The 20,736-nt window shown below is 37.3% G+C and overlaps 4 protein-coding genes across 6 annotated transcripts; 2 read left to right on the forward strand and 2 right to left on the reverse strand.

Moving 5' to 3' along the window:
- Positions 1-884: 884 nt before the first annotated feature.
- On the reverse strand, positions 885-3,555 carry si:dkey-238o13.4 (uncharacterized protein LOC560780 homolog). 2 transcript variants are annotated; one of them, XM_056766719.1, is made up of 7 exons: positions 3,323-3,555; positions 3,018-3,054; positions 2,395-2,477; positions 2,178-2,317; positions 1,975-2,071; positions 1,762-1,886; positions 885-1,622 (listed from the first exon to the last, which is right to left on the reverse strand). In XM_056766719.1, the coding sequence occupies exons 1-7, from the start codon at positions 3,405-3,407 to the stop codon at positions 1,446-1,448; spliced, it is 744 nt and encodes a 247-aa protein (XP_056622697.1). In that variant the 5' UTR covers positions 3,408-3,555; the 3' UTR covers positions 885-1,445. The 2 variants fall into 2 exon arrangements, with proteins under 2 accessions (XP_056622697.1, XP_056622698.1); XM_056766720.1 differs by lacking the exon at positions 3,018-3,054 and having other exon boundaries at positions 2,395-2,502.
- A 602-nt stretch (positions 3,556-4,157) lies between these two features.
- On the forward strand, positions 4,158-7,274 carry spata2l (spermatogenesis associated 2-like). The gene is given in 4 exon segments (XM_056766718.1): positions 4,158-4,381; positions 4,874-5,213; positions 5,342-6,716; positions 6,719-7,274. Coding segments are annotated over 3 exon segments (1,842 nt in total). The 5' UTR covers positions 4,158-4,381; position 4,874; the 3' UTR covers positions 6,847-7,274.
- Positions 7,275-7,440: 166 nt separating this feature from the next.
- Positions 7,441-9,014, reverse strand: pdf (peptide deformylase, mitochondrial). 2 transcript variants are annotated; one of them, XM_056766722.1, is made up of 3 exons: positions 8,770-9,014; positions 7,733-8,347; positions 7,441-7,620 (listed from the first exon to the last, which is right to left on the reverse strand). In XM_056766722.1, exons 2-3 carry the CDS (start codon positions 8,316-8,318, stop codon positions 7,463-7,465), a joined length of 744 nt encoding a protein of 247 aa, XP_056622700.1. In that variant the 5' UTR covers positions 8,319-8,347; positions 8,770-9,014; the 3' UTR covers positions 7,441-7,462. The 2 variants fall into 2 exon arrangements, with proteins under 2 accessions (XP_056622700.1, XP_056622699.1); XM_056766721.1 differs by having other exon boundaries at positions 8,766-9,012.
- A 2,928-nt stretch (positions 9,015-11,942) lies between these two features.
- On the forward strand, positions 11,943-17,214 carry uri1 (URI1 prefoldin like chaperone). Its single transcript, XM_056766909.1, has 11 exons — positions 11,943-12,424; positions 13,127-13,161; positions 14,094-14,172; positions 14,373-14,508; positions 14,620-14,711; positions 14,806-14,875; positions 14,969-15,140; positions 15,303-15,549; positions 15,679-15,830; positions 15,943-16,186; positions 16,356-17,214. Exons 1-11 carry the CDS (start codon positions 12,347-12,349, stop codon positions 16,536-16,538), a joined length of 1,488 nt encoding a protein of 495 aa, XP_056622887.1. The 5' UTR covers positions 11,943-12,346; the 3' UTR covers positions 16,539-17,214.
- The last annotated feature ends 3,522 nt before the right edge of the window (positions 17,215-20,736 follow it).

Consider the following 20,736-nt stretch of genomic DNA (forward strand, 5'->3'; position numbering starts at 1 on the left):
TTTTGGAGCTTAGGTGTGCCTTTTTCTTTTTTATCTGACTTATGTTTCTTCTTACCAGGTGGTTGAGTACCCATCTTGAGCTTTGTTGTAGTTAGATGTGTACATTTTGTGGACTTGTGAATGTGAATGCAAATGTGAATTATTCATAACCCTTGTGTTTCAATGGCAGCTGACATTTTTTTTCCAACTACATTTAAAAATGAGTCTCTGCTTCCTTTGGCATGACTTATTCACCCTCAGCTCTGTGACCACACACACATGTTGAGGTTTCTAATTGTGTCCGTGTTGGTCTGGCACTGAGATTTGTGTTCCTGATGTTTCTTCCTTTTAACTGCGTTCACACACACTATAATTTATTCCGAGTATGAGTTTTAAAATATTGATGGGAAACCATGCCGCTTTGGCTCTCATAACGGCACCGTCTCACGAAAAGGGACAGCGTTTATTATTCATTTTCCATTGTTTTCAATATTTCCCATTCCCAAATCTTTTTTGAAAGATGGCCGGAATCCAGTTTTTAATGAAATGCAGGAGACGAAAGTCACACCCTGAGTTTTGTGGCTCATGTCACTATGGTTACTGCTTCAAGCACAGGTGGTCAGCCTCCACAAAACAAAACAAACTAGGACTCTGGGAGATGTTCTTTTTAAACAAAAACACCCTGTTATGAATTCAGAGTAAAGAATACAACTATATTTAGGTTGAGTAAAAAGAGTACCGCACGTTTTTTGTTTTTCCTTAATTTGAATTTAAAAAGACGACAATGTAAAACCATAGCTGAACAAACTTACAAGGCTTTCACACCTGTTATCCCTTTCCATAATCATACACATTTTTCATTTAGACAAAGCTTTTATCCAAAGCGAGGTAAAAATGAGAGCGCATTTAACATTTTGTCAATGTAATCGACACTTTTAATGGCAGATTTACATTCATGTTGCAAATACACAAATACTAGAACACTAAACAAGAATAATAAAGAGAATTTCATTGTTTTTTCCAGTCATTTCTCTTGCCCTCTTCACACACTTTTTATGACGGACCACACAGCTGGGAAAAAATGGCCAGATAGATTTTAGGTGAATGAGGACAAGAAGTCACGCTAAGGAGACCAAGTGTGCTGACAACCTGCCAAATATTTCCCTGCGTTCACTCTAAGGACGAGTACAAGTTTGTTTTCACATCCCATTCTCACAAATTTTTACTTCGATGTCCAGCTCTTGCAGCTGGGGCGTTGTTAAATTTGGCTGCTCTCAAAAGCATTGTTCCATTGAATATTATGCTGATTTGTTTTAAACACCATGAATATTTATTTTCTATGACTTACTAATGCAAAGCATACACTGAAATGTTTTGTTGACATTCAATAAAACAATACAAGCATATTGTCAACAGGACAAAGTGAATACGGAGTCAAATATGAAGACATAACTTTCAGTCTGTTTTTACAGATTGCCTTCCAAGATAACAGTTTTTAGGTCAGCAGGACAGCTCACAGAATAGACGATGTGAGACTTGTTCCGACGTTCCACCAGTTTGGCCACAGCCTCCCCTAAATCCAAATGGTTCAGGTACCCGGGAGCCATTCGGTCTGGGACAGCCACACCGGTATTGATTTTCACCTGTTGGAAGGTTACAGAGGTCAGCATTTCAGATGAACGAATTTGAGGGAATACTTCAATTACATTTCATCAAGCACATCTACAGAGACTCCACATGTCATGGCCAAAATCTAAATATTTTAGTACATTGCAGACACACCTGGTTGAGTTTACATTTCAGCTCCGGATACTCTTCTCGTAGAACCTGACAGAAGGCCAGAGCGTTAGCTGCCCCTATAGTCAGGAACCCTGTGCCAGGCATTAACAATTTCTCTCCAGCACCTCCTGTAGAAGAAAACGTAAGTATTTCTCTGTGGTTCTGTCATTTGCTATAAACAATGTTTAAAGAAAGATTGTCTAAACAATGACCCACCTGTGATAAAAGTGTAGGTGCTGTTTGGATTGTCTCTCACTAGGGGAAAGAAAGCCTTCCAGGACACAAAGGTGCTGTACAGCAGCGTCTCAATTACCTTTTTATAAATATAAAAAAAAATGATTTGTGAATAATGTGTTATACAAAAATGTTTTTTTGCTGTAATGTATGACCTCTTAATCTGTCACCCTAGATATGCTCACCCACTGCAGTTCTTTGAGGGGCTGAGTGTGCGGTGGACCTCCCTGCCACCAGCTGAAGCCTAGAGAAGACACCACATCTGTTATCTTCCCCACTGACCTGAGCAAGGCCTGTTTCACATCCTCTACCCCTTCCTCTGAGCCTGATGAAATTCATTAAGACAAATAATTCTTACAACTGCAAAAATAATTTGAAATGAAATAAGTAGAAGACACTTACCAACATTCCCAACAATTGTGGTCAGGTTATTATTTGTGCCTGGTGAAACAAACTCCTTGAGCTTTTCCAGCTTGTTGTTGTCTCTGGAAATCACAGCAACCTTAAAACCTGCATGTATTTGCATAGTTAACACGAATGCAATGCAACACTTTCAGGTAAACGTTTATATGCAGACGATTAACATTCTCACTATCTAAAGCCCAGTTTCACAGACAAAACTTAAGTCTAGTCCCAGACTAAAATGTATGTTTAAACTTGTCTGAAAACAACTTGCACTGTGATATACTGATAACATATATCAATGCCTTTGTTTTGTCTTAATATGCACTTGAGTAATGTTTTTATTCTAACACGCATTAAAAAGCGAATTAAATGTGCTAAATTGACAATGGCTTAGTCCTGGTTAATGTAAATTGTCAAATCAGGCCTAAAAGTAAAAGAAAAAAATTAGGTCGTTAATTGATGCAAAGTCAGAGATGGGAAATGCAAAGGGGAAATTGGCAAAAGAATACGTAAGAACATTCTTTGGGGTTTGATGGAATCAAAAGCTACAATTATGTCTTCGTCACATTTGTATGAACAGACTAGGGAAGTGCAGAATAGAGTTTATTATGAATTATTACCCTGAAGTTTTACCCTGTCTTGCAGCAGTCAGTCTATCTATCATAACAGACAGATTTTTGATTATAATATTATCAATTCATTGTTTTAGTTCAATAAAATTACTAAGGACTACGGTTTCAACGTTAAAATAAAAGAAGCCACAAAGTGTTAAATAGTGGCCTATAAATTAAGTAAGCCTAAAGGGGAAAAAACAATTATAGTAATATTATTATTGATATAATGTAGTATTTTTACATTATATATACTCATATACATACTTAATATGTAATACTGCACATAAATGTGATATGACAGTTGATCTTACCTCTATCCAGAAGCGCTTTTACTATTCCTGAACCCACAGTTCCAGCTCCACCAAGCGCTAAAACCACCCTGTCCCCGTTTGACATCGCTCACACAAATCTTGCAGTGCAGACGTCTGAGATTGATGATGCTTTATGGGATTCGTATCGCTTGCCGCTGAACATCTTTAAATCACCCGCAGCAAGCAAGCCATGCCCAAATCCACGCCCCTTTCTAAGTTTCACTCCCACGTAATTATGCATGGTTATCCTTTGCCAATTAAACACTGTTTCTTATTATTTAAATTTCGTTAATTCATTTGTTTACTTATTGATGTATTCATTGATTTATTGAAATCATAAATGAGACGATTGAAAAAATAAGTTTTCATACTGGAACGAGTAGTCGCATATCAAGTTTGTAAAACTGTTCATCAGCATCCTAGTTGATAGCGCCCTCTTGTGAACAATTACGGGCACGTGGACAGAAACAAATAGCAATATTTTGTCATTTTTAAATGCTGAAACATTTATTGTAACATCGTCACGCCGCGGATGCATATTCGACGACATATCACAATTGTCAATTGTGAACGTTCTTGAAGAATTACGTTTGTGATAATTATACATTTTTTAATTTTGATTTAATTGCTTACTTTTCTAAATGAATGTATCTGTCTGTCGACATAACGTTGATTACATTTTCTGACTTTCGCTTTTCTCTATGGCAGACATTCTAATACCGCGAGAGTCTTTTGAGAACACGGACCAGCATACGTCATACGCAGCTCAGTCTGCGCAGCGCCGCATGAAGTCGAACATTACGGACACGGAAGTGATGTCAACAAGTTTCTGCGACTACTAGTGTGTGCTGTTATATCCTAAAGAGCGTCGTTAAGGTAACAAATATGTTTTATTTATGTGTCGCGAGAGTTTTTTGACGAGCATTGACCAGCATACGTCATACGCAGCTCAGTCTGCGCAGTGCCGCATGAAGTCGAACATTACGGACAAGGAAGTGATGTCAACAAGTTTCTCCGACTACTAGTGTGTGCTGTTATATCCTAAAGAGCGTCGTTAAGGTAACAAATATGTTTTATTTATGTGTAACGTTAACTGGCCAATGCCAAAAGCGTTACATAAATAGATGTTACATTCGCTAATGTGAATTTAAGGAGTAAATTGAGAAAATATCACGTGTTGGTTTTTTGGGGGTTAACTTGGATAACAAACACAAAGTTGAGTACAAACTTCCAATACTTGGTTATTGGGTACCGTTACACAAAGAACTTCGAACAAAACATCTCAAGTGTGAGGTTATAAACACAACTCTGGGAATGAATCTGTCTTACAGAAGTTGATTTGACGCAGCTGCTATAACATTCACTTTCATTTCAGCCTGTTGGGTGATATAATAATCTTAAATAGTGTAAACGGATGTTTCATTTTTAGATAATGTCATTTCTGTTATAGGTCTAAACCCGACTTTCACGTAATTATAACGCAGTGTTTAATGACGTCATTATGGCGAAACACAAACCTGTCTTAATATATCATATGTTGTTTTTTGTTAGAATGACTTCTGTTAGTCATAAAAGTGAAGGCCATGATTTGGTCGAGAAATACCGGATCCACCTGGAGAGTCGAATCGAGGAGGGGGGTCAGAGTTTTGTATGCAGAGATGAGAAGCTTTGCAAGGAAGTGAAGGCACTACTTAGCAAAGCCAATCCACACAAGATCCTGAATCAACGTGGGCTAGATTCCCTGACAGTAATAGAGAACTCACTCGAAGCCTTTTCCTTTAAAACTGGCAATCTGGGTCTTAAAAAGGTTTCCAAGGCCTTTGAAGTGTTGGAGCTTGCTGCATTAAACCTCTATCTGTATCCATGGAGAAAGGAATACAAGTTTGTGAAGGTATGTTTGGCAATACTGCTGTTACACTGATGCTATGTAGCTGGATGTACAAGGTTTTGTAAATGCATCTTGCATACAAATTCTATTTCACTGCCATACAATTAAAATGGTCTCTCTCTTTTCTATAGATGTTTTCAGGCATGTTCACCCATTGTATCAAACCTGCATTAACCCTGCAGCAGGCCAAAGAGATGTTTGGGTTACTTGGATATCAGCCTGTAAGCCACTATGAAGAAGAAGAGTTGGCACTGGACTCCAAACTACTTCCTGCTGATTTCATACTTGGCCTGGCATGTGCCTTCTTCATCGCTCGTATAGAGTGCCAGCTGCTCCTTTCCAACTTGGGCTCTGTGGACACAAGTGCAGAGTCGGTTCTCCAGCTAGTTAAAGAGAGGCTGAAAGGCCACAGCCTTCACTTGGCATTAGAGAACACTAAGAGAAAAATAGAGGCTGCTCATTCTTCACATGATAAACTGACGGGTGCAATAGATTCAAAGCTGGATCTGTACACAGATGAGCCTTCGGCCCAGGCAGATGCTCGTTACATGACATCCAGTTCATCTGCGCCTCCTCGCTCTTCCTACATAAAACCGAGAGAGACCATCTTTAACAACTCTCTATACGGAGACCCCTCATACAGGTTAAATAATGAAAACTCTAGTCAGGAAGACGCACTTTGTGTTTCAATGCATCAGTGTCAAATCAGCAACTCCAAAACCCATGTATCACTTTCCAAGAATCCAGGGTTAACGGAAAGCATTAGCAAAGATCAAATAGCAGGTGATGGGAAGAAACAAACGGCAAAAGTGGGAGACGCCATAATATGCACTTGTTGCACATCATCGCATTTGTTTCTATACTACTGCAAGGAGTGCAACCACATTCACAGTCGAGATTGTATGTATTATAATATTTGCACAGGTAAAGGTCATAATTTATCGCTGTACGACATTGAACAGCAACAAAACACAAAGCTCCCACCTTTTACTTCAGAAGATCAGCCTAAACAGGGCAAAGATTTTCTTAAAAATCATCAATGTATGTGCAATTCAACTGCTGATACATTTTTTGTGTGCCACAGCTGCCAGTTAATCCATGACTGTAGCTGTGAAAATGTTAAAGTGTGCGAATCCCTGCATCACAACTCGCATATAACGGGAGTTATACAACCTACTCAAGAAGTTAATGCTCCAAAGAGGCACTACTGTCTAACTTCAGAGTTTTCAGAATGCGTGATCTGCAGCACCTGTAACACTGCCCATGATTTGTTTTGTAGCGACTATGTTAAAAATTGCCTTGCACAACAGCATGTGATGTACCAAACGGAATTAGGTGAAATGCACAACACAGCATTAAAATATCACCAGTGTTGCTTTGCCATGCAACCATTTCCTGAAATCGCATGCCTCACTTGTAATTTTTTTCATTCTTCTGTGTGTTCTGATAGTCGGGAGTGCTCTCAAAATCACAAAATACATCGCCTCAGAACTAAATGCGTCTCTTGTCCAGTCGTGAGATTTACACGCTGTGTAGGTATTGCTTTCACGTGTATTGCAAAGCCTGTTGGTATAAAGATCCCATGAGATGCAAGTGTGGGAATCCTTTTGACTATTTTGGGGGTTCTCCAGTTTAAAAAAATCAACACTTTAATGTTGACCATAGTCTTGTGGAAAATAGTTTTACTTGCATTTATCATTTGTACAGATGAATCGTATTCCTATATGAATGTGTAAAGAATCTAGAATATTTTTTTCTTATTCTGTTTTGTGGTTTTGAAAGCCTTAACTCCTAACATATTGCATGAATGGTTGGACATATTTATATAACTGTTTGGTCAAAGCAACATCTCATGCATCATTGTGTTGCTTGGATTGATTGATTTTCACATTCACAGATTTAAATGTGATAATTTAGTGCCATCTTATCTCAATAAAGGGACTAAGAATGAATTTTGCATGTACTAGTTAAAACAAATAACAGATTAAACATTTTGCCATTGTGACAAATGTGTTCATTTAGATGTTAGTTTCACATATAATAAAAATGTTAATTGTTAAAATATCAGTGACTTCAGCATATGTTTTTTTCTTTTCTCTGGAAACTGAAAGAAAGGTTGCCTGATTTTACATATGAATTGTTAACACGAGAAACCATTTCTAGGTTTTCAGTTTTAGACGATGCAAGATTGATGTCAATACTTTTGCTCATGTATTATCACATCCTGAAGTAAGGTATAAGTAAGCAAAGGTTTATTCATTATACTCTTCCCAGTTAACATTAATAAAGGTTTTACTGTCCATACGATCAATATATAACACTCCATTCAGGTGATCCATTTCATGTTGCAGTATTCTGGCTGGCCACCCACTTGCTTGCCAGGTGACAGGCTCTGCTTTCTCATTTAGACCTGTGGAAAGAGGACACACATTTTATTTTTATTTGATCTGTAGGTTTGTAAGCCTTCTATTAAACAGCAATAAGAACATCATGTAGAGTAATAAACCAGATATTCCTTTTACCTGAGACCTCTACAGAAACATAGCGTGGAACGGATGCAGAGTATCCACAGATGCTCTCACAAGCCTCTTGAAAGGTAACAGTCCGTCCATCCAATACACGCAACTGTGGGTTTACGAAAATCATCAGTGGGAATGCCATCAAACCCCGAGCTTCAACAGAGGCTGCTGAGCTGTCCTCAAGCATTTTCTTTGGATACTCCATGGCTAATATCCGCAAAGGAACGCCAATCTGGGGTGCACTTAGACCAACACACTCATGTTTTCTTATGATTTTGACCAGGCACTTTATGACCTTTTGCACTTCAGGTCCCTGAATAGCACCAGGGTCTACCGCCGCTGCCTGGGAACGCAACACAGGGTCTCCAACCTGGCACACCTGATTGTATGGAGGGGCTGTAGCACCTTTGATTTTTCTTTTTACAAACTGTAAGTAAGAGCGCATCTTAATGTTGCTAGAATTAGTACGTGAAGGTGCAGAGCATGTGAATGGAAACCAGGGCAAAAAGCTATTAATCGGAGATGAGAGTACACTGTGTGTCTGACTTTTAAAGAGACAGTGTGAAAATATCCTCCAGTGCCTGTTCATGGCTGGGTCTGATAAGCAGCTCTGGTCAACTAGAGAGAACAAAAATACAAGAACTCTTGTTTTTAATGCCATAACCTTAAATGTCAATTTATTTATTTAAATAGATAAGAAGAGTTTGGTTCCAAAATGAGATGACTCCGTTTTATTTAGTTTTATTGTGTTAGTTAGCTGTATTTTTTGTCATTATGGCTGGATTGATATTAATTGGAATGCACAATAAGAAAACATGATTTTTTTAACGGAGAAAAATCTCATTTTGGAACCAAACTTTTCATTGAATTACAAATGCATCTCACACACAAATACACATATAACATGACATTACATTGCTTATGTATAGTAAGAGTTATATTAATGGATATTAAAATTAAAACGTCACGAAAAATCAAGTAAAAAAGTTAAAACTCAATTTCCCAGTTACGTTTATTTGTTAGGGGCATAACTTACCTACAAATTATTATTGCTGAAAGGCGACTGCCGGGGTCGTTTTTTCCCTCACAAGACACATACAAACTCGTACCCACGCTTCCGTTTGCGTGTCTCTGTTCAAGAGGCAATAAAATTATTTTTGCAAACAAAATTACAGACGTTACACTTTCAGATCAAGTCTACAGCACGATCCTGTAGCGTTGTTTTCGCCCTCTAATGCTCTGCACAACTTGCGTAAAATATCTAAAACAAAAAACATAAAAAAATGCATTGCACGTCTCTGCGCACATGTTCTATAGATCTGAGGTTACTAGTGGTTGCGTGGTTACCTTTTCCTGCGATTCCTATGACGTAATCACGTTGTGTGCACTATGACCCCAAGGTTTGTCGCATGTGGTGACATTGCAAGCCACGACATTGCATCTCCGTTTGCTGCTGGACGCTCTACTCGTCGTTGTGTCTCTTTATCATTATTATGATGCGCCGTATAGGGTTTAAATCAAACTGCGCTTATGAATACATATATAACAGCGTGCATACACATATATACATTGCTCACATATACATGTATACTTTTGGATGTTCAAGCAAACACATATGGAAAAACATGTGCTCACGTATGTGAAATCCATACAAATATATCTTATGTTAGTAATGCATGCATAAAACACTTTTTCGCGCATACATATAAACGCAATGCGTCCAAACACACTTATACAATACTCGCAAATATATACAAACTCTGCATACACACACATCAAACACTCGCACGTACATACAAAATATGACACGCTTTAGTTTGCGTGCATAGTGATTTTATATGTGGATGTGCGTGAACTTATCACTGTAAACTGAAGGCATTTCAGTGTAAACGGAAGTCTTCTTCATTTAGATCAACATGAATCTGAGAGAGATAATTATGACAATGATGCTCGTTTACGCTTTATACAAGGATTATTTGATCGATCAAATCGCTTTGAATAACTTTTTTATCAAAAAAATAGACATTTTTTGTCTAGAAAAATCTTCATGCAAATCCGAACGACAGCTGTTCTAGCTAATTAACTTGGGGATAACATTAACATTTTTTAAGGTGTTACAGTTTATTATTTTATGTACCATGGCAAAAATGGCTCCATCACTTCCCATCTTGCTGGGTTGAACTCCTCCCTTCCAAATTATACCCACCCACTCAGTTTTCCCATGGCACAACTTCCTCATTTGTATTTACTCAATAAATGTTTATATATCTCACTAAATTATGATGCGAATTGTTTAAATAAGAAAGGAAAAGAAAATGTGCGACATAATTTAATAAATATAACTGGAATCAAAGTACTCGTTGAAATATTACTTTATGTTTGAATATTTGAACACATCCAATCAATATTCTTACAAAAAATCTGTTCACTTACAATTCCATTTACAAATCAATCTCAAATAAATCTACATTTATCACAAATAATCATCTGTAACCTACTGAGCAACACTACATGTAAACAGATGCAGCATATCTGCTATAGTACAGAAGCACTTCTGGTTACAGAATATTTAACACTACAGGAGAGATGGAGCAAAATATATTTACTTTTATATGAACAACTTTTTTGTCCTGATATTGCATGTGGGACATTATGAGGTGATGCTTTATCACCCTAAAGTAGAAGAGTCTGTGGAAACAGAGACTTTTCTATTAAAATCCGTCTAAACTTGTAAAAAAAAGTAGAGTATAAGAGACATTTCAGGCTTATAATTTAAAAACTCTGCTTTAAAGTGTCTTGATATTGCATGTGGGACATTATGAGGTGAGACTGTATCACCCTAAAGTAGAAGAGTCTGTGGAAACAGAGACTTTTCTATTAAAATCCGTCTAAACTTGTAAAAAAAAAGTAGAGTATAAGAGACATTTCAGGCTTATAATTTAAAAACTCTGCTTTAAAGTGTCTTGATATTGCACGTGGGACATTATGAGGTGAGACTGTATCACCCTAAAGTAGAAGAGTCTGTGGAAACAGAGACTTTTCTATTAAAATCTGTTTAAACTTGTAAAAAAAAGTAGAGTATAAGAGACATTTCAGGGGCTTATAAATAAAAAAACTATTCTTTATATTGTCCTGATATTGCATTTGGGACATTATGAAGTGATGCTTTATCTCTCTGAAGTGTCACGAGTCTGTGGAAACAGGGGATTTACTTTAAACATATGTCTAATAGAATTTATAGACACACAGCATACAATAGATATTTTACAGCAACTGGACAGCAAGACTTTAGCAACAGTTTACAAATCACAACATGTAATAACAATTTAGCAAACACCTAAAATACACAAACTGTTGAAAAACACTTTTATTTTCAAATCACAATCTCACGCTTTTGCCGTAATGCCTAGTATATGCGCGCATGACAAAACCGCGTGAGGGCTGACGTGACCGTCGTTTTCAAAGTGGAGGCTGGCCTGACCGCAGTCATCTAACACACATAACTGTTCTATCTGGGATGCTCACCTCCTAATATAAGTGTTATCGGGGATGTGTTCGACAGTGCATCTGGCTCTTGTTTGGAAGTCAGTGTAGATGTTCTGCAGTCTCTGTAAACTTCTTGGGCGCCATGTTGAATTTATTCTGAGACAGCTCGCAATCTCAAACCATGTGTGATCAATGGTCGATGAGGACAGCCTCGTTCACAATTCCGGAAAACGACAGTGAAATGCGGATACATTTGATCTCTTTAAAATAAAAGACACGTGTTAAAACTAAAAATATATATATATTTGGTTGTGGGAAAGACATTTCACTTCTTCATTAACAAAAATCTGTTTGATACACAATTAAACTCAAACTTCATCCAACACGAAACCGCAAAACTTAAAATTAAAAAGCTTTTATTTTGCCTTCACGCCAAGCTGCGTTTATACGTACTTGACACGCCCCCCATCCATATCAAGACGTGAATAAACGATCACAGTTATCAATATCATTTATTTATAAACAATAAATCCTTCCCCATATGCATTAAAAAAACGTAGTCATGATATTATATCACTTCATTCTTTTTAGTGCTGTCCCATCAGGTCTATTTTGTTGTCAGGTCAGGATAAAGCGAGTACTCTACTTATTTCATGCATCACATTTTTTAAGTGTGCGTCTTTAGGTTTTATTTAAGTGAAATGCTTTTTACCCCGTAAATGAAAGTGAAAATATTTAGCTAAAGAAAACGTTGCGTCACGTGCTTGGACGTACGTGCTTGCACCCTTTTGATAGTAGGGAAAGGAGATTATTTTACCCATAGTACATCCGTGATCAGATGAACATGGCGCAGGGGAAACAGGCCGTTGTTGGATTGTAAACATTTCTAGACAAGAGGATATTTTGGAATAAGATCGACATCGTGTCATGCACGTGTGAAATGGTCTCAATCTCGATATACTGGATCACTTCTGCTTCATTGATGACTACGAGGCGACCGATTGAGTGCAGCAAATCGAATTGCATTCATAAACATTTCTATAGGACTTCAAACCCCTGAGCATTCATTGTTTTTGGATATCTCAACACAAATCCTTGTTTTTATCGTGGATAACATCTTCGTACGACCAAATGGCTGCAACTGGAAACGCGAAAAGGTGTAATGATTTGCCCCGAGGCGTTGAAAGGTTAAAAGAGGAGCACCGAAAGGTCAGGAGTAATGTTTATTTCAGATACCATTATTTTTGCGACTCAAGTTCCTCGTGCAGTGTCCACGCACGTGTCCCCTATCGTCATTGATCGGCGCCGAGTCGTTTATTCGTGATGATTTTGTAGTTTAAACGTTGCATAAAGCGTTTTATTCACTGGAAAGTTCCTAGTGAATCACGTGTTGCTCTCAACTGCTGCTGCTAGCTGACTGCAAACACAGTTGCTTTGGAAAACTGTATGTTTTTGATGCTTTTAAATACATAAAAAAGTGCATTGTTATCTGCAACACATCTCAATTATGTAAAAACATTATTTACATGTACTTGAAGCAAGTAAATTAAAATCCATCTCACAAAGTTAATGCAGTTATGGGACAATGCAGTACAGTCAGGGATCTCCATGTATCTATGCATAAGTGACCTATTTCTGTTTATTAGTTGTTTGTGGGTGACAACAGGTAGGCAAACAAAAAGATGGCACAACCTCATGGAGTGTGGTTGCTTTGGAGTGTGCAGTTGGTTTGTTTTGATTTAAGCCAAAGTAACAAAATAAATACAGCTAACTTACACAATAAAAACATAATAACTTCCTTTTTATTATGTTCTCTCATTTTGGAACCAAACTCCTCAAATGCTTTTTATTTTGTCATAGTTTTTCAGCATTCTGGTGTTTGTGAAATGACCTTGTTTCTCTCAACAATAGGTGGTGAAAGATTGCAGAAGTAAAATTGAGCATTGGTGAGTGTCCTCAAACTGTTTAATTTACAATCTCCCTACGGTCAACGTTTTTTACTTTATTCACATACATTTGCTTTGTTATGATGCAGTGCATGTGAATGGCAACCAAGGCAAAAAACTGCTAATTGGAGATGAGAGTAGATTATGTGTTTGACTTTTAAAGAGACGGTGTGAAAATATCCTCCAGTGCCCGTTTATGGCTGGGTCTGATGATAAGCAGCTCTGGTCAACAAAAATACATGAACTCTTATCTTTAATGCCATAACCGTAAATGTCAATTTATTTCGTTAAATACATATCATTTCAAATCCACCTCACACACAAACACACATATATAAAGCTTTACATTACTTTACATTACATTACATTGCCTATATGCTTAAATAATAAAACTACACGTCAGCAAAAATTACCTCAAACTCCATCCAACACGAAACCGCAAAACTTCAAAAAGCATTTATTTTTGCCTTCATGGCAAGCTGTGTTTTTACTACGTGATACGCCCCTATCCATATCAAGACGTAAACGATATTATTGTCATATAATGTCAAATATAATTAGTTTATTGATGATAAATCCTATCCCATATTCATTAAAAAACATAGTCATGATATCATATGAATTCATTATTCCTAGTCCTGCCCCATCAAGTCTATTTTGTTGTCAGGATAATGCTAGTACCCTAGCTAGTACTCCTATTTATTTCATGCATCAAATTATTTTTAGTGTGTGTATTTCGTTGTTTATAGGTTGCTGCTTGTTTGAATAACACTTAAGGCCTAGTATCTGTAGTTAGATGTTTTGGTCATGTTTGACGTATTTAACAATAATAGTTTTTTAAAAGATGGGATAAGTGGAAGAGGCCAGATAAGATATATGGCAAAACATTGGCAATTTTATTTAAGGGATTCATTTTTGCCTGTGGTTGACAGGAAAAAAGTGGAAAAAGACTACGAATCTCTCCAGGAGCGTCTCAAGACCCTGCCTGACAAGTTGTCTTACGATATTATGGTATAGTGCCACTTTTCAATCACTAATTCAACTTACCTTCACTTCTACATACATCAAACATGTTTGAGAGACAAGTTATCATTTTAGCAGGCAAGTTAAGGTTTGTAAATTGTTTGCAGACATTCATGTCTTTAAGATACATGTATGGCACTTTAACCAAGGATGCTCTCAATTCATTCTGTTGTGTTTTTTCACAACAGGTACCATTTGGTCCCTTGGCATTCATGCCAGGAAAGCTAGTTCACACTAATGAGTTAACAGTTCTCCTTGGCGATAACTGGTTTGCCAAGTGTTCTGCCAAGCAGGCTGATGCTCTTGTGGAACACAGGAAGACACGTGAGTCCCTGTTTTTCTAAAGTAGCAATAAAACACTCAACTTAAATTTTCCTTAATCACTTTTAAGCAAAGCAACTAGACCTGATGTACATGCTCTCACTTCTTTTTCAGATGTGAACAAAACACTTGATGACTTACAGAAAGTAATGAAAAACTTTCAAAACAGGGCAGACTTCACAGATGATCTCAAAAAATTGTCCGGCGTAAGTCTTCTAACATCATGATGCTTTTTTTCAAATGAAAACCAAACAGTGTTCTATTATCTGGATGAAACACTTCATTTATATTCTTAAACAGGTGACTGATGGTACTGGAGATTTTGTAGACATTAGGGAAGAGGTGGTCAATGAGGAGGAAATTAACAAAGGTAAGTGTACAGCAATCCAATTTTTTAGGTCTTTGCCTCATTCTTGGCGATCATCTTTAATGCTTTGTTACATGTACACGTTGTTGTGCTTAGGAAAGCATCGATTGGCCCTCAAACCAAACTCAAAACCCAAGCAGGAGTATTTACTGGAGCTGCAACAAGTAAAGGATGATGGAGAAGTAAAGAAAGGGCCGTCTGAGGAAGAGCTGTGGGCTCGACTTGATGAATTGGAGCTTCAAGAGGAAATGCAGGATGAAAGATACAGGTGATAGATTGTTCCTTTTTTGTCTCTCTGTATGTTTGCTTGACTAAAATTATTAAAATAATTTTGTGTATTACATTTCTTGAGAGTGTGAACCAAATCAAAACTTTTTTTAATAGCAGCATTTTTCCAAATTAAGTCATTGGTTTGCTTTCCCTCAAACAGATTGGACAGCACAGACACTAATGGAGAAGACACCACTTCCTCTTCCTCCGAAGAGGAGAAGGAAGCAGATGATAGCAACAGTGTCCAGATTAATGGTCATCAGGAAGAGAGTGGATGGGGACCCACATCTCAGACGAACAGTAGTATAGTCCCACAACCTGAGGTGGACGAAGAGGATGAGTGTGAGGAGGAAACAGGAAACAGTCTTCCCACAATCTACTTTTCTCATACTGTGGAACCCAAAAAAGTATATTACTAGTTGTTATTTGCATAACCCTATCTTATACTTCTCTTACTTAAGCTCACATGGTGAACAGTGAGGTGAATAACAGCTCTGTTTGGTTTGTTTATAAAATTCTTTTGAATTGTCTTCTAGGTTAGAATCAACACAGGAAAGAACACAACTCTGAAGTTCAGCGAGAAAAAAGAACAAAAGGAACAGGCCAAACGGAAAAAGAAAAGCGGCAAAAGCAATGGCCATTCTCCTCATGAAAGTTACAAGTTCACAACCCCAGCAGACATTTATAGGTGACCACCTACATAGTGCCACAAAAAATATCAAATCATTTTGGTGTACATAAAAAAATGTTACTACTGGTTTATTGGGCTTCATGTAACTGTAGCTGATGTGTGTTTGTAGGGTGTTTGTGGATTTGGTGAACGGAGAGCCGGTGCCACGGAAGTCTATTTTAAAGTCACGCAGCCGTGAGAACAGCGTGTGCAGCGACACCAGCGAGAGCAGCACAGCCGACTTCGAAGAGAGACGTGTTGCTTTCGGCCGCATGCTGAGCCACGATGAAGCCACACACAGTGACACCAGTGATGGCATTACAGAGGAGGACAGCCCCACAGGCATGAGCCCACACTCCAACGGGCGCTTTGAGGTACAGAAAGTTTGGCTACTATTTCTATTTCTTGTATTTAGGGATTTGAACAAACTTCAAACCTTTTGGTGCAAATTCCAGCATGTTGCAATCTGCAACAGTCGTGTTTATATTAGAATTAAAGTATACGCTGAAGTCATACTCATAAAATGTTTATCTTTTTTTTTAGGCTTTTACAGGCACAGTGATTGAAAAGGATCCCATGCCTTCCTCAATTCCACATCTAACAATCGCCCCTCCTGCTCTACCCACAATTCCTGAGAGAAAGCTGGAGGAGCTGGCCCCAGAAGTGCCTCAGGAGCCACCAAAGAGGATGTCCAAATTTAAAGCTACGCGGTTGCAGCAGAAATGATAGCTAATATCGCCAGGTCCCAGCTATTCTGTTTTTGAAGTCCTTACATCTGTAACATTTTGGACTGGAAACATGATGTTCTGTTTACTCCCTAATTCTTTCTCCGAGCTACACTGTTGTCAGTTAATGCACATAATGCATGTTTTTTATTCAGATACAGAAGCTTAATTCAGTCTGTAGGTGCAATAACAATATAATACAATTCGACATACAAATTGCTTCCTCTGTTTTTAGGACAAGCGGCGTATTTAGCTACCTTTGGAGTTTATTCGTTTAGATAATTATAAAAAATAGAAATGTCTAAATTATGTAAACATTAAGACAAACACAATATGTTTGTGAAATCATGGCTTAACACTACTTGTGTGTCATGGATTTAATAGATAATGTGGAATTTATGAAAATGTGGCTTTTTTGTGAGTTGATGGTCATGTTAATTCATGAAACTATGCTTTGACCCACCTTGACAGTGATATGGCCGCCAGTTTCTGTCAGATTTAAAACGTATTTTTATCCCGTAGGAGCTTTTCCTTTAGCTCTCTATCATCTTTTCTACAGTTTTGAATTGTTTTCTGTCCAGTGTTTGATTTCAGACCCTATAGATGGGCAGCAGCCTTTTTGTAATTTGTAAAACTATAACTGAAATGGATACAAGAAATAAACGGTTGACCACAAAGTTTGATTTATGTTTTTAGAGACTTGTCTGGAGCTATGAATGACCAGCATCTGGTTAGGTTTAGTTCTATTCTGTTCAGTTTTATTCTATTCTATTTTATTATTGATGCAACTCCTTTTGGTGTGTTGATCAGTCTGAAACAGTAGATGGCAGTAAAGCTCAATTTACGTTTCAGCGTTAGTAACGTGTACTCTATGGGACAAAAACACAATAAAAAACTGATAAGCTTAACAAGTTACACAAACAAACAATAAAAAATGAAATGTAACAACCAAACATTTTTAAAAAAAAATTGTAAATATTAGTTATATAATTTATACATTTAGGCCGTGCTGGATGTGGCCGATATTTACTGCGGCGACACCAGTTTAGAAAAGCCATAGATGCTACTATATCTATGTATGACATGTGCATATCGTTTAAAAGCTATTACGTGGATATTTTTATTTATTTTTTTAATTTTGAGATGGAAATATTACCCCATTTCGAGCCCATTCCAGCATTTGGGTTTAGGATTTACCCTTGTTACTCAAAATAAAAGAGTATCGTATGTTATAAATGATTAAACACCGATATTAAGCTTACACGTAAATGTAAAGATTTGTTCAATATGCTATTTTATAAGTTGCGCCAGACCACGCCCCTTGTTTCCAAAATCCGCCAAGTTTGATTGATTAGTCTTGTAGTGAACGAGGTTGCGATACAGCATCAACGCGTCATCGTCACGGGTAACAATAATTCAATTTACGCCAAACCCGAAAAATGCGTTCAATGCACAGCAACACACCCTGTCTGACGATGTCAGCGTCTTGCTTTCTTGTCTTATCGTTAAATGATTGACAGGCAGAAATGGCAAGATATCTGACCGTGTCTTGCACTGCAAGAAAGCTCTATTTTAAAACACCTAGAGATATTTGCCAGAGAATGGGGACATTCTGCCCTCCATTCAGTAGAAAAAACATTTAAAACACCTTTAAAATGAAGCAGGAAACCAAGTTAGTTCATTAATTTGCTTTAATACATATGTAATGAACTCAATCATGTCACGTCCAAATTTGCTCTGTTTTCATGGGCAACAATATAATGCTAAATAGTAAAAAGAACAAGGTGACTTCAAAGTGCCTCAATATTACTTTGGATATGTTGAGGAGAACTGCCTCCACCATTGCCTTTGTTCCTATATCAGTCACTTGAGTTTGACTGCAGACTTATCCATCAGCACATTGACATTTGGACTTGGACAGGTTCTGAGTCAGCAGCTGGACTGATCGCAGCATAGTCCATTCAATTAATTTCTGTCTAGGAAGATTGAATGTTAAACTCGAACATTTTTTAAAGCATGATCTTCATGTAGAAGCTATCATTTAGCATTCTCATTAATCTCAATAGCAGTTGCTTGGCTAGCGCCCCCTCGGAAGTACGCAGTTCCAAATCTGCCATCTTAGCTCATGGCCAGTCATTTCACAATGTTCATTTTCGATCAACGAAAATATTAAGTTTTATTAGCAACCTTAGTTTTTGTTTTAAGTGTTTCTGTCTCTTAATTGTAGAGCATTACATTTGGAGTGCAGAGGTCACAGGTTCAATCGTAGCACACAAGTCGATTTAGATAAAAGAATCCAGTTCATAAATCTAAATATATTGTGAAATCATATAGCCATGAAAAAAATGAAGATACCATTTAAAATGTATTTTCCGTATTTAATATTTTAGGTATATGTTTAGGTTAAATGATCATTTTTGTTTTATACTGTTAACTACTAACAATATTTCTAAAGATCTACTATTATTTGAAGAAAATGAAAACTGGAGAAACAGGTCAAAATAAAGATCTTCTGTATTTTTTAGACCTCAAATACTGCAAAGAAAGTTCATTCACTTTTAAGCAACATATCAGTAATATTAGTACACGTAATAGCGAAAACTTGTTAAAAACTATTCTTTCATGTGAAAATCTGGACAATTATTATCACAGTTTTCATTTGTCTTGTCATGCTGTCAGTCTTATATATTACTGTTGATGACATTATCATTCAACTTTAGACTGGAATGGCCACAACACATCTAGAAATGCTGATATAAAACAATTTGGAATGGTCTCTTCAATTTTTGCTGCAGCTGTATATTGTTATATTATGAAATGCTTGTGATACTGATGTTATCAGAAGAACATAGCTGCTCAAATGGCTGTCAAAGAATGAAATATGCCGTTTGAATCCAGATGGCACAGAAACAGCTTCTAACAGCAGGGTCTAACTGGCACGTCCCAGCCAGCCAAACCTTAACCTCATGGTTTAATGTAATAACATTTATTAAAGAAACTGGTTTAGCTGGCTGTTAATATCCATTAAATTAGGATTATTCTTCATATCACTAAACAGCAAAAGGGACACTTTAATTAGCATGTACAGAGTTTTGGATTGTGTTATTCTACAGTCACTTAAACTGTCACATATAAATATTGCACTAATAATCTGAGCCTCAGAGCACCATAAAGTCCAGCTGGTGTCTAATGCTAATCCTCTGTTTAACGGGTATGGATGTCATCATTAAAACCAACGTATTGACTGTACCACGCAATGGTGCCTCAGAGTAGCCATTTCACCCATAATTGAAACATCTGATACTCATTTCAAAGCAACAGTTATTAAAGGCAATTACACACCAATTAGTTGTGTAGTTAACACATCTAATAGAGCCAGATGGGGAGTATCAATTTAGGCCTAAATGACAAACCTGCCCTGGATTTTGCTTGGGAGCAATTAGCATTATGAATGAATGATACCGAAAATTACAGAGAGTCGAGTTGCTCATTTTACATGCGTGTAACTGATACCGTGTTTTTTATGTTACCGTGCATGTTATGCATGTTTTGATTAAACTTTGCAGACCATGTCAAATTCTAGAGACTCAACGGGTGCAGCTTGGGATGCTGGAAAAAATAACGTAAACATTGATTTTATAGGTTTTATTTGTGTGAAAGTGTTCTGCCATGCGTGTGCTAGACTGGTAAAACAATGGATCACCACAGGCAGCTGTGTTACCTCCTCTGTTTCCATGGCGACATGGCTGATTGACAGTTGCCCTGACAACTCCATTCAGCCACCACCTGCTAGCTGTCAATCAGACCTGACATCCTGGGGCTATTGACAGAGCTGTCAGTCTATGTGAGATGTGCCTGTCAAAGCTTCCAAACACTTGTGGTGGCAGGGAAACATCTTTTTCCCCCATTCACACAGTCGTCTCTTTCCATCCCCTCAAACTCAAATTTGGGCAGAGCCTCCTTCTTACATATACTGTCAAATTTATATGCTTGACACACAGTTTTTTTAACAAAGTGAGAAGTTTTTTAACAGAATACATTCACAGCTTTACAAGATTTAGCATATTCAAAACCTTCTGTCTTAAACTACTATGCATTTATTCTAAAAAAACGTGTTTTTAAGGCTGATGCCTTTTTTCCAAACCGCAATCAAGATACATTCTTTTACAGTTATTTTATCAGTATCTTTGGATCGATCA

This window comes from Triplophysa dalaica, chromosome 14 (genome assembly GCF_015846415.1).
Source record: "Triplophysa dalaica isolate WHDGS20190420 chromosome 14, ASM1584641v1, whole genome shotgun sequence".
NCBI lineage: Eukaryota > Metazoa > Chordata > Actinopteri > Cypriniformes > Nemacheilidae > Triplophysa > Triplophysa dalaica.

Excerpts from the sequence above, each read along its gene's own strand:
- si:dkey-238o13.4 (XM_056766719.1), bottom strand. The coding sequence starts at position 3,407 with ATGTCAAACGGGGACAGGGTGGTTTTAGCGCTTGGTGGAGCTGGAACT. Across the intron at positions 3,055-3,322 it reads AAAAGCGCTTCTGGATAGAG|ATAGACTGACTGCTGCAAGA; the intron begins GTAAGATCAACT and ends CTGTTATGATAG. Across the intron at positions 2,072-2,177 it reads CCCTCAAAGAACTGCAGTGG|GTAATTGAGACGCTGCTGTA; the intron begins GTGAGCATATCT and ends ATTTATAAAAAG.
- pdf (XM_056766722.1), bottom strand. The coding sequence starts at position 8,318 with ATGAACAGGCACTGGAGGATATTTTCACACTGTCTCTTTAAAAGTCAG. Across the intron at positions 7,621-7,732 it reads TGTTTCTGTAGAGGTCTCAG|GTCTAAATGAGAAAGCAGAG; the intron begins GTAAAAGGAATA and ends CTCTTTCCACAG.
- uri1 (XM_056766909.1), top strand. The coding sequence starts at position 12,347 with ATGGCTGCAACTGGAAACGCGAAAAGGTGTAATGATTTGCCCCGAGGC. Across the intron at positions 14,509-14,619 it reads TGTGGAACACAGGAAGACAC|ATGTGAACAAAACACTTGAT; the intron begins GTGAGTCCCTGT and ends CTTCTTTTTCAG. Across the intron at positions 15,831-15,942 it reads ACCCCAGCAGACATTTATAG|GGTGTTTGTGGATTTGGTGA; the intron begins GTGACCACCTAC and ends GTGTGTTTGTAG.